The 12,869-nt window shown below is 55.7% G+C and overlaps 1 protein-coding gene across 2 annotated transcripts in view; it reads right to left on the reverse strand.

Moving 5' to 3' along the window:
• Positions 1 to 9,727: 9,727 nt before the first annotated feature.
• Positions 9,728 to 12,869, reverse strand: part of ARB2A (ARB2 cotranscriptional regulator A) — a 282,286-nt gene continuing 279,144 nt past the window's right edge. For both annotated transcript variants that reach the window (XM_064437772.1, XM_064437773.1), the window contains one exon: positions 9,728 to 11,688. In XM_064437772.1, coding sequence (XP_064293842.1) covers positions 11,546 to 11,688 — 143 coding nt within the window. In that variant the 3' untranslated portion in view covers positions 9,728 to 11,545. The remainder of the gene's footprint in view (positions 11,689 to 12,869) is intronic.

Genomic DNA, 12,869 nt, shown 5'->3' on the forward strand with positions numbered 1-12,869 from the left:
AGAAAGAAAGAAAGAAAAAAGAATAGAAAAGCTAGAGACCTGCAGCAACATTTTAGCACGCTGATGTAGGCACAACACGAATCAATAAGTTATTAAAACCCCCAAACAACAAAAGCAATACCGCAGAAGAGAAAACGGCATGGTTTTCTGTTAGGAAATAATCTGTACGTGACTGAAAATTCTGAAACAGTCGAGCAAAAGTTTAAAATGACTTGACAATAAAGACACTTTAATACATAGGCGTGCATTGGTGTTCGTCGTTTTCCTCCAAACCCTCGGGCGACCGTTCGGGCGAGGGGTTTGCGGGAGTCGTCCTGCAGCATGGGCGCCTGGGGTGCGCTGGCAGGACCGCTCCCCTCTCCGCACACCACCGGCGGTTGCGGTTTTGCACACAAAATTGCATCATATGCATAAAGCATTCTCTTTTTTAATTTCCCTCCCCCCACCCCGCCCCTGGTCGTTGGGATCCCTACAAATCTCAGAAATAAGAGGTGACCCATGGCGGGACGGGAGTCGCAGCGGTCATTTAACACACCCCCCCCCGCCTTTGTTTTGCTCCCTTTGGAAGGAGGATCCGAACACCCCGCGAAGTTTGTCCGCCTGTTTGTTTTTTTGCAGATAAGGAAAATTCAAGTCTCTAAGTTTCACCCAGGGCGCTGCTGCTCTCAGGTAACATTTAAGGCAGCTTATTTAGCTCCCCTCGCTGCTTTGGCAACTCGCCTTGGCTCTTTGAGCGCACCCTGCCCGCACCCCGATTGCACCATGCCCCTCGTGATAACGTCAAGAAGATGTTTTATTTTATGTATATTTATATTATTGTGTGTGTGTGTGTGTGTGCCGTCGTGTTTTCCCCGGCAGGCAGGAGCTGGGATGGCGAGTCCTGGAGGTAAGCAGCCAGGTGCGCGCTTCCGCAGCGCCCAAATCTGCGCGTCGCGGAGCGTCTTCACACGGAATAAATTAAAAAAAAAAAAAAAAAAAAAGAAGAAAAAAATATGGAGGGCTAGGGTATCCTAATAAACAGGCGAAGAAGTGAAGGACGAAGCGAGGCTGTCCCTTCGGAGGGGGAGCGGGGCTTCCCCCCCGCGCTTCCCGCGGCCCCGGGGCAGCGCCGACCGCTCGCCCCCCGCTCCGCGCCCGCGCCCCGCTCCGCGCCCCGCTCCGCGCCTCCCGCCCCGCTCCCCGCGCCGCTTCCCGCGGCGGGGGCTAGATGGCGCTCCGCCTCGCGGGACCCGCCGCCACGCCGGCCCACGCCGCCGCGGCCAGCACCGCACCCGCGCTGGCACCCGCGGGAAAAAACCAAACAAACAACCGCACACGCGGGGGGCGTGGGGGGCGGCGGGATGGGGCGGGCGGGCTGCGCCCCTCGGTGGCTCCTGTGCGGTGGTGGTCCGCGGGGGGGGGGGGGGGGGGGGGGCGGGGGATCTTTGACGCCCACGCGTGTCCTTAACCACGCAGCGAATTACCTCAGCCCCCACCGGCACCCGCGGACCCGCGGGACGAGGCTGATTTGCCGTAGGTGCCGTGGAAAAGGTCTCCTCGGGTCCGGTGTCAGCAGGGATAGAATCACGTCAGCCGGAGTTAGCCCCTGTGTCACTCCGTCATTAACCCACCAGAACAATTATGACGCATTCAGAGTGCAAGCGCCGTAAAATCAAATTCGGGCCTTTGATCTTTTCAAGGCTGTGGGCCCTTCTGTGTATTTTTTAATCATTATTATTATTATTTTATTCTCCAGGGCGACTGTCAGTGCCCGAGGTACAGACTGATAGCGCTCAATAGCGGGGTGGGGCGGGAATATTTCCTCAAAATCACCCCTCGCCCTGCTAGGGCTCCACGACAGCCCGCGTATTTAAAGGCTAAACCTCACTTTTCTGCAGAAGAACCTACCTTCCCGCAGGACAGGTGTTTAAAAAGTTATTGTAGGAGGTAAAACTAACAAAGAGCGGATTAGGCGGGCGTGATCACCGCCAGCGCGGCGGTGGTGGGTGTTATTAATTGAACTGGGAGGCTTCCACCGCTCGCATCCTTCCTGCGCTACCTTGAGGAAAGTGGCCTGTGAGACGGGGAAAACTCGTAGTAAACAGAGAATCACCCTGCGCTGCCTCGCAGGCAATGCGGGATGGGGATGATGCGGAATTGCTCATTTGAACTCCTTTTCTCAGGAACGTGTCAGCTCCTTTCCTCCGTGGGATGAATCTGAAGGAATTTGAGTGGCCTGACTGGTAAACTTTATTAGGGGTTTTTGGGTCGGATCGTTCGGATTCGGTGCCGTGGGAGCCTTGTGGAGTCTCTCTCTCCCTCAATAGGTGTTAGGCTGTAACTAGGAGGCGCTGAAATCCTAAGGCGGAAAATTTACAACTTGATCAGCTCCAAACCACACAGACCAAAAAAAAAAAAAAAAAAAAAAAAAGAGAGAGAGAGAGAAAAAAAAGAAAAAAAATCTGCTACTGTTGCAAACATATGTTACGGATTAAGTTAAGCAAATGGCTCTAGTTTTGCAAGGTTGAAAGCTGATAATGAAAACTTCTGTGCTAAAGAGTTTGGCTTTTGTTCTAACTACAGTTACTTAAACGCTAACAAATCCCCTCTACCTTCCCGGGAGATAAATAATAATAATTAAAAAAAACAAAACAAAACAAAACCCAGTAAAACATCTAGCTAGGAAGTGAGCCGTGACAATCGCCCTTCTGCCGGAGCTTTGAATTTCTCGCCAGCTAAGCCTAGCCAGGTATTCGTTTCAGGGAAGAAATAGGAGAGGGCTCGGTGCTCCCTCGGTCTCCGGGATCCGCATCCCGCCCCGCCGGGGCTCAGCCCCCCACCCCATCGGGGGGTGTCACGCCGGAGAGGCGAGCACCCCCTTTCCCCAAGGATTATCAACACTTTAGGAGCCTGGATTTGATTTTTTAATCCCTTCTCTTCCTTCCCTCCGCAGCGCAAAAATCCTCGCTGCAGCGTTAGTTAGCGCTTCCCTCGCTGAGGAGGACCGCGGTGGGGAGTGGGCTGTCAGGAGGAAGGCTGCGTCCCAAGCTCCCCCCTGGAGTTTTCCAACATTTCTCCTGTGTCGTGTGTGTGTGTCCCCCTCCCCCCACATTCCTGGTTCAGGTCCCCGCTGCTCTCCCCGGGTGGGAGGTGCGTGTCCGTGGCATCCCGCCCCCACCCCCGCGGAGACGCCGCATGTCGCGAGCCTGCGACAGGACAGAAACCCGATTCAGGGCTGGTCCCCCGGATCTGTAGAGGTGCGGCCGAGGGGGAGAGGATGGAGGGAGGGCCAGTGGGCAGTGGGTTGGGGAGGAGGACCCCCGCCTGCCCGCGGGACCGGCAACGCGCGGGGACATCCCTCCCCCTGAGCAGGCAGCGTGGATGTGACATTGACAAATGGCCGAAAGACAGGAAAAGTCATTTCAAACGACTTTGAAGGAAGAGAGGGCGAGGAAGGCGCAGGGGAGGTCTCGGGACTCCTCCTGGGGCTGGGGAATATTTGTTTATTTCTTCCCAAAGAGCGGTGGGCAGAAAAAAAAGACTCCGAAAAGGGCAATAAAATACATTCGCTCCATTCGTACGGGAAACTTTCTGTGCTCCCCAGGCGGACCACAGACCAAAGTGGGGGAGAACAAGCCTGAGCCCTCCTTTCCTTCCCGCAGAGCGCGGCCGAGAGCGCCCGGCCCCGCGTGGGAGTGGGGCGGCGGTCACGGCCACGCACGGTGCGTGGAAAGCGCGGCCGGTGCCGCCTGCTCCACCGGCTTGGGACAAGGGGCGGAGGCGGACCCGGTCCTGGGAAAGGAGACAGAGTCATAGGGACCTAAAAAACCAAATTAACCATAACCTCCCCAAACCCCAAAACCCCTCAAACCATCAGAAAAAGCAACTAAATCTGGGCGGTTGGGGTCAAAATACAAAAAGTTGGGGCGGATCCTAACGAAACTCCAGCCTTTGCGTCTGCAAAACGCTCGGAGAACCCCGGGATCGCCAGAGCTCTGGGGGTCCTTTTTCCCTGACCGTGGTGAAGGTGCGGAGTGGAAGGCGGTTGTGTTTTCTTCTCCCCTTAAAAAAAAAAAAAACCAATTAAAAAGGAAGAAAGAGGGAGAGAAAGGGAAAATAAAAAATAAAAGAAAATTAAGGAAAAGAAAATGAAAGGAAAAAATTCCACCATTCTAGGGGAATATTCAGAGCTGCAAAATATTTAAGGCTTCGGTTTCGTGCGCGGGTGGCGAAGCCTTTGATGCGGGCGTCTCTCTCTGCGCCGAAGTCGATGGGCGAAGCCCCCTGCCCTGTGGGGAGCCGGGTGGGTACTAGTGCATCCAAAACGCCCCGGAGCCCCCCGCCGCGGGTCCCGGCCCCCCGGGGTGTGTGTGTGGGCAGCCCGCACCCCTGTGCGGAGGTTTAGGTCGGTGGTGGCTTGCGTTAGGCCGGGGGTTCGGGCGGCGGGGGTGGCCTCGGGACCACCCCCGGGAAGCCCCCAAATGACAAGGGGACGGGGAGCAGGCGGGCGGTCCCCGGCCCACCGCGGCGGCAGAGCTGGGGGACTGAGCAAACGGATTCCGGGTCCCCGACCCCTCCAACCGGTCCTGGGTCGGGACATGGCCCCCGGGAGGGGTGACCCGGGCCGCGGGGACCCCACACCAACCCCCCCTCACGCCTCCCGCCCAGGGACAGCGCCCGCAACCCGGCGCGCTGCCTGAGGCCGGGGGAGCGGCGCTCGGTGCCTCCCCATAGCGGGGGCCGAGGGCCTGTGCAGCGGGGCCGGGGGACACCCTGACACCCCCCGCACCGGGACGGGTCCACCGAGCAACTAACTTTTCCTCTCCCCCCACCCCCCTTCTCCTTCGCCTGCCCCAGTGCCGCAGGCGGGGGAAGAGTTTCTCCCCGCCAGCCCCGCGGCTCTAGGTGTGCGGCTGAAGGGACAGCCAGGTCACCAACTAGCTCCCTGTCCCCCACCCCAAGGACCCCTCCCCGGGGAGCGACAGCCCCCCAACACCTCCCCCTCCGGCAGGGCGGAGCGGTCCCGACACTCCTGGAAGATGCCCGACGGGGGCTGAGCAGCGCTTGGGCGGCGGCGTGTGTGAGTGTGGGGGGGTTGGGGGGGCTTGTGCGTTGGAAAGGGGCGTTTGGGGGGCCCGTGGGGGGACGCTGGGACCCCTCGGTTCCCGCCGGCGCCGGCGGCTGCGGCTGCGGCGCTGTCCATGGTGCTGGGCCCGCCCCGAGCGCCGGCGGGGCCGCCGCCCCCCCGGGGAAGGGAGGGAGGGGCGGGGGGGTGGGAGGGGGCGGGGGGGGTGGGGCGGGGGGGGTCTCCCAGACCTCCTGGGAAAGGCGGCATCCTGGCCGGTGGTCCCTCGTCCCGACTGCGGGGCCGATTTTCGGGAACGTTCCCGGGTTTGATCTTCTTGACCGACTATTAGACGGTGGTGTAGGGAACCCACGGGAAACCCTGCCATAGGCAAAGGGGCACCCCCACAGTGCTTTTCCGTCGTAGTCCTGGTGCTGCTCTCCCCTCCTCAGTCCTTCCCTGCCCCCGCCCCCACCCCCACCCACCCCCTGGCGGGAGGATGCACACTAAATTGGCAAAAAGTACAAAGGAAACCATTTATAATCCAAATAATCACCATAATAACAAAAAAAAACCATCTGAAGCGCACGCAGAGAGGTGTGCGGGGGGGGGTGGGGTGGGGTGTCCCCACCACCCCAGCCAGCCCCCGAACAGAGAACGAATCAAAGGCTGGATCTTAATTGAATTAGGGAAGAAGGACTGGAGGTGTAAGTTGAGAGTCTGGGAAGGGGACGGAGGAGCAGGGAAAGCTGGCAGCGCCCGACTTGCTGCCATCAACATTGACAAGTTCCCTGTAATCTTACCGGCTTTCTCCCCAAAATGCGAGCAGGACAGGGCACAGTGTTGTGGGGGGAGGGCGTTGTTTTTTCTACCTGAATGTAGAGACGGGGGACCCCTTCGCATCAAGGGCTTCGCTCCACAGAAAACAAAACAACATCTCGTCGTGCGGGGAGCCGAGCTTGGGAAGAGGAGGCGTAAAAGGGTCCCGGGAGGAGGGGAGATGCGCGGGAAGGGTATTTATCTAATTGTGCCGGAGATGATAGCAGCTTTAAAGAAGGAGTTTGAAGGCAGAGTCTGGAGACAGCCCTCTGCCAGGCATTAGGGGATTAGGCAGGGCGTGAGTAAAGAGAAATGGGAACGACAAAAGGAGACGACCCAGGCCTTTTCCTCAGAGGGGTCAGCTCTCTCCTGCGCTGCATTTAGTGGGAAATAAGTGATGCTTTTGTCTCCGCCGGGATAAACGATCCCGCAGAACCCACCCCCGGAAATATTCATATTTAGTTGACCCCGGATGAGGGGTGCGGGGTCGCCGGGGGAGGGTCGGGGGGTGTTTCAGTGGCTCATTTCAATCGGCCGTCGGGAAGGGGATGTCTGGGAGCGGGGGTCTCCCCGCGGGTCTCCTCTCCGGGTCTCCCCCCCGGGACCCGGGTGGGGTCTGTGTGTGTGTAAGACTCTTGTCTTCCGTCACTATTTTAATTTCCCACTCGTGTTTCACCTTGTTCCTGCAAGGCGAGGAGGCGGCGACAGGCTGGCGGCTGCCTGGAGCAGGCGTTTGGGAATCGCTCAGGAGTCGAAACTTGCCCACGCCACTCCCGCAAACTTCGCGGGTGCCAGCCTGTGCTGGAAACCCACTTCCCCCGGGGGAAAGGCTTCCTCGGGTTGATGTTAACGAAAGGAAAAAAAAAAAACAAAACAAACCCTAAAAACCCGGATAAGGGAGCAGAAACGCTTCTCCCCCCCCGGACTCGCAACCCACTTAGTGCCGTGGGGCTGCGCCGTCCTTCCGAGGCTCTGCCCCCCGCAGTCACGGGGGTCGGGAGATCATGTTGCCTGAAATAAGCCCCCCTTTTTGAAAAAAAAAAAGAAAAAAAAAGAAGTTTCTCCTTCCTAAGAGCTGAGAGAGGCTGCAAACCGTGCGGGCTTCCCGCGGCAAGGTCACGGCTGGGGGACAGGAGACACCTTTGGGTTTATGGGTGAGGGGAGACCTGCGGTGGCACGCCCACCCAGGATTTGCAGCTCACCCACACGTCTGAGAGGTCGTCCCGAAGCCTGCGTGAATACCTTTTTTTTTTTTTTTTTTTTAATATTATTTTATTTTAAATCGACTCAAAGCAAGAGCTGAACATTTCCAGCCTTCCGGGTGGGGATGGAGGAGGAGGAGGACGGGGATGTTCACCACCGGTCAGCTCCCATTACCAGGTCCCTTCCTCCTCATAACAAGGCGTTTTTGATGGAGAAGGAAACTTGGGAGTGTGTGTGTCATAACTGGAGCGTGCGGTTACTGTGCACCTGATGGACCAGAACAAATCCTACGGCTCGGGAAATGGTTTTCTTAGTATTTATGCCCAATATCTACATCTTTACACGGGGGTCGGGGGTCGGGCGGAGCACCCAACAGAAAGAATAAAACTGCTCTGAACGGGTGAAATTAAACCCGCTGGTCACCGTGGGCTTGATGAAGGATGGGGCGATTGCCTCCATTTTTCACATTTGGCCACTTTTTTTGCTTTTCTTTTCCTTTTTTTTTTTTTTTTCTCCCCCATTGCCACCATTTAAGTGACAGTGCTTAGGACGGCGAATTTTAGAGATGCGGTAAAGCTGCTTGTCTGAATCCACTTTGAAGTAATAATGCTAGTGGGTCTGAAATCCAGATCTACACGCTAATCTCTAGTTTTGCCTTCAAACGGAATTCAGTTACAAAGAGCCTGGAAAGATTTTGCGTCTATTCAAGGGGCACAAAATCTTTAATTTTCTGAGGAGCAAAAAAACTCCCCAAGAAACTTCATATAGCTCCTTAGGTTTTGCTTAGCATACGTGATAAAACATTGATTGTCGCAGTTTGGTGACCCATGAAATTTGGGGGTTAGTTTTCTCTTCAGACCAGAGCATATAATTATGCAAATAAAGAGCTGTCACTGATCTAGTGAAATACTCACAAACACATGCAATCCAAAATGGAACAGAAAAGTGAAAATTTGTGGTATTATGATGGTACAATGATAAATGACATCTCCTTCCAAGTTTCTCGAGAAGTACAATTTTCACACTTTGTCGAGTACATCAACGTAACGTGGGCACAGACTGAGGCACACACGTCCCCACGAGATCCGGGTACCCACGAGTGCGTGCACAGGCACACACGCACAGGCACACGCATCCCTCGACTCTGCGAGATGCAGCTCCACCCGGGTGCGCGACGGATGTAGACATTCTTGGCAGGTTATTTTTGGTTTGGCTGACTCGAGAACGGTGCAATATGTGGCTCCACGCGGTTTTATAGATGTGACACGTTTCGTTTGTACTTCTGAATGAAATTCCTAGAGGGAAAAAAATCCCAAACACCACCTCCCCATCCCCCAAAAAAACCCAAACAAACCCCCAACCAAAACCAGAAAACAATTAGTGATGTTTCTTGGGGACAGAGGAAAAATGCACATTCCTGTGAAAAGCACCATCATCTTTTGGCTGAGTCTGGGAGAATCACACCGCAATGGCTGCAACCAGCACATAGCCATGTCTGCACCATACAGATGAGGGATTTCTTTGCCTTTTTTTTTTTTTTTCTTTCTATTATTTCCCCATTTTCTTTCCCCCCACAGCCCTGATGTGTCTGGGGGTCTGCTGGCTGTTTTCCTCACGGAATATTTTTCTTACTCCCCCTTCTTGGTAAGGAAAGACTACTCTTCTTGGCCCATCACTCCAACCATTGCACTTTGGCTTGCACGAGGGTGTGCAAACCTTTTGGGCAGGCAGGCCATGAGCCTCTGGGTCATGAGGGACCGGTGGATCCTCCTGTAGAACCTACCCCAGGGTTATTTTTTTTTCTTTTTCTTTTTCCTTTTTTATGTAACTTTTGGGCTCCCAGCCCCTAAGTCACCCGTGGCACAGGCTGTTGCAGGACATCGGGGAGTCCCCCCGTGATGAAATGGGAGGGGGGTGACGTCAGACCTCAGGCCGCTAAAGGCATCACGGCGCGAGGGACCAGCGGTGTGCGGTTTTACACCGATCCGACGGAATGCATGAAATCAGCATCATCCCCCCCCAAGCGCGCCGTGGGACTGTTGTCACCTTTCCACGCCACGCCGGGATGCTCCCACGACTCTTCCAGCTCCCCACCTCCCCCGGTGTCGTGTGTCGCCCCCCCTCCCCCCTCCCCAAACGTCCACGAGGAACCGGTCAAACCCCTCTCCCGGGGTGTATTTTAACGCTGTTCAGGGTTCGCGAAAGGGGAGGGGTCGGCGGGGCTTCCCGTCGGAGGGGCGGGTGGGACGCCTACGCTCGCCCGGGAAGGGGCGGGGGGGAGGTCCTGAGCCCTGGACCGTGGGGCTGGACACGCAGCCCACTCCGCGGCACGGAGGAGCCTCGCTCCCCCCCCGCTCCGCTGCCACGAACAACCCTGCGTGGGCCGGGGGGGGGGGGGATACCGGCGGGGGGTGGAGCTCACACACACCCCTCCCCAAACCAGGCCGGGGTCCCGTTTGCAAACACGCCCCACCCGCGTGTTTTCCCAGGCGGGGGTGGAAGCTGCATCCCGCCCATCCCCACGCTACCCACCAGCGACCGCGGAGCTCAGCGCGGGGACGGAAAACGTGCACGGAGAAGCGAAAAAGAACATCTTTATTTGGTGTTCGGTGCAAGAAGAGAAGTACCAGTGGCGAGGACCCCCACTCTCCCCCCCCCCCCCACCCCATGCTTCGCAGCCCCCTGCCGAAGCGGTAATGCGAGCACGGTAACAAGGAATAAAAGCCTTACAAAAAGGGCAGTCGTTACAGTAGAAATTTTTGTACACTTCGTTTCTCATCCACAGTTAAAAAAATAGATGCCTTCCCACAACATTCAGTACCCCGGAGATCCCCCACCGCTCCCCCCCCGATGGTGGGGGGGGGGTCAGGCCGGCCGCAGGCAGCAGCATCCTCCGGCAGGGCTGGGGGGAGGACACCCTGCTGCAGACCTCTCCCCCAGCAACAGGTTCCCCTCCGGGAAGAAAAACCCCTGGGGGCTGACGCGGGGGATGCTTGGAAGGTGGGGGAGAGGTTAAATGCAGCGGGGGGGGTGGGGGTGGGGGAAGAGAGCAGGGAGGGAGTGAGCTCTCCAGGGGTGCAGAGAGCCCCCCACCCGGGGCACTTCGGCTCGAACCTGGCCAGACCCACCATGGGTGCCACTGCCTTCACTCCCCGGTGGAGGGGATACCCCCTGCTCCAGCATCACCTCGTTTTAACGCCCCCTACCCCCCAAATTCCTGGCACCCAGCTGTGGGTTAGGGAACATTACATGGAGGGGTGGGTGGGATGGGGCATCCCAAACCCGTGTGTTGGACTGTTGCCTCCTCATCACTAGCAGGCAGCATCAGAGGCGAGGCGGGCATGGCCACTGAAGAAAAGATCACTTTAGTTTAGCATCATCAACACTAAAGGAGCTTAATTAGTGCGCTCGCTCGCCGGGCACGCTATCAGGCACGTCTTGTCGCTTGTACCAGACGTTTTAGCACAGAAAAGCTGCCAACAGTGATGGCGGTGGCTGCAGCCACGTCCCCCCAGAGCCCCCCAAACCCCCACCTGTGGTGCGGGGTCCCCATGCAGGGCAGCCCCCGGCCCCGCTCCAGCGCCTGGGAAAGCGGGGACAGACCTGTTAGCTGAGGGGAACGGGGAATAACCGCAGGACGGCAAGTTATTACAAACCCGGTGTATGAAAATGGAAGCATCTCTGTGTTTAAAAATAATCAGGAAAATGTGCAATGTCTCTCTCTTCTGGTTTTGTGGGTTTTTTTTGGTTTTATTTTTTTTCCTGTCATATTTCACAGTGTGATCCACCCAGTTAATGAATAGGCTTTTTTTTTTAAGTGGAGCTTTTCAAAAGATCTACAGATAATGCCATTGATCTGGCAGGAGGAGAAAATCTCTACAACAAAGTGGGTGTCCTATAAATCTGGACCAAACTTCTTGGACCCTCCTACCAGCAGAAAATGAAAGAGTCAACAGTTGATCCCACCTGGTCCCAGAGAAAGAGAAGGCTACTGGGTGTAAAATCATGGGCTGGTTAGCACTTCTGAGTTAGAGCTGTCTTTAAGAAAGAGTAATTGCTATTTTGTTCTGTCAAAAAATAGAAGGAAGCAGCAAAAAATCCTGCAGGCGATAGGACCACAACGAAGCTGTTAAATTCTGGCATCAGCTTGGTGCAGGGCTATGTCAGGGCAATTAGAGCTGCACCATGCTGCACTGTGCAGTACCACTGTCAGCCTTAATCTGCGCGCTGATGGGCAGCACGAAATCCAAGTTACAGCCCACAGGAAGCACAACCAGTGAACCCATATTGCTTTGACAGTTGCACTCATCTAGAAATAATGCAAAACGCTATTTAGATGTATACATCATGACCCTGTGCTCTAGGAAGAAAACAATCTAATGAGGGGCTGGGAGACTGCTTGCAGAAAACAAGCAGCAAAGAGGTTGGTGTTGTGTTTTTCTTGTGTTATTTTTGTTTGTTTCCCCCCCTCCCCTCCTTTTACAATTCTTCGTATTTTATCCTGTTGGAGCGCCGCGTTGGGGTTGGTTTCACTGAGCTGTTCTTTGCCTCTATCGCCTCGCTGAAGAACTTGAAAATAGATGGAAAACTCTTCCAGGAAGTTAGCTCGTGGCGCTCCGTACCTGCAAAACACAAAGGCAACAGTTTGTCCGGGGGTCGTTTTGCTGCTGCCGGGGGCGTTGGTGCAAAACCTGGGGGAGGCCATACGACTGCCGGCGGCTGCACGGGGGCATCTGGGCAGGAGCAACCGCGGACACACAGACACAGGTCAGAGATCTGGAACACACCTCGGGCCTCGGAAAGCGAGACCCCAAAGCACCCTGCCAGGCGAGGCTTCGCTAAAGCTCCTCACCTGTTTCACCCAGCTTGGAAAAAAAGAAGTGTCTGCTTTTCAGTACTGGTGTACCTTGTGCTATTTCTCATTTATTTTACATTGCTTTTAGTCTGGTATATGCATTTTTAACCAGAGAACACCTGACCTGAACACAACCGATGCATCAGGAAGGCGTCCTTCATGTGCGCTTTCCCAGCAAGCCCATACAAAACCTTTCCTGCTTATCTCTTCCCTCTGCAAGACCCACCTCAATCTCTTTCTTTTTGGTGGGCGCTTTTATTGCTTTACAAGTGTCTCCTTCAATGCCTGGCGCATTTGCTTTATTTAAACAACAACAAAAAAAAACCAATCCCACAACAACCCCCAAAACAAAACCAAGATGATGGAGACAGGGAACCAAGGGCTGTGAAAGAGTTGGGACCTCTTCCTGGGTAACCCAATTATGCGGAGATGCTGCCTGGAAGCCTCTGGATCCTGGGCCTCCGTTTGATACTTTAACATTGTTAATGATAATTCTTTAGTCTGTAATAGTAGGTCATTGCTATGGTTACTCTACAATGGTGCAACACTTCGCTTTCCCCTTCAGCTATTCGCTGAGACCCGGTAACCACATTTGTTGCCTAGCAACAGTTTTGTGACAGTATCACAATCTGGGGGTGACAACAATGAAGGACACGGTGGCCATGGCCTGCCCGGCAGAGAGGGATGCCGCCCGGGGCGGCTGATGGTCCCCAGGGGGACATGCGGTGGCTGATGGTCCCCAGGGATGCGGGGCGGCCACCCTGGAGGGATGCTCTGGCGCGGTGCTGCCTGCACGCCCACCTTCATGCCCCCACTGGGACCCTCACCCCCATGTACCCATCCTTGGCGTGTCCTTGGTGGCTCCACACACACCGTCCCCTCCAGAAAGTCGTTGATGGAGGTGCTACCTGTCACGTCTCCCTCCCCCACTCCCACGCAGGCAGCCAT

This window comes from Phalacrocorax carbo, chromosome Z, assembly GCF_963921805.1.
Source record: "Phalacrocorax carbo chromosome Z, bPhaCar2.1, whole genome shotgun sequence".
NCBI lineage: Eukaryota > Metazoa > Chordata > Aves > Suliformes > Phalacrocoracidae > Phalacrocorax > Phalacrocorax carbo.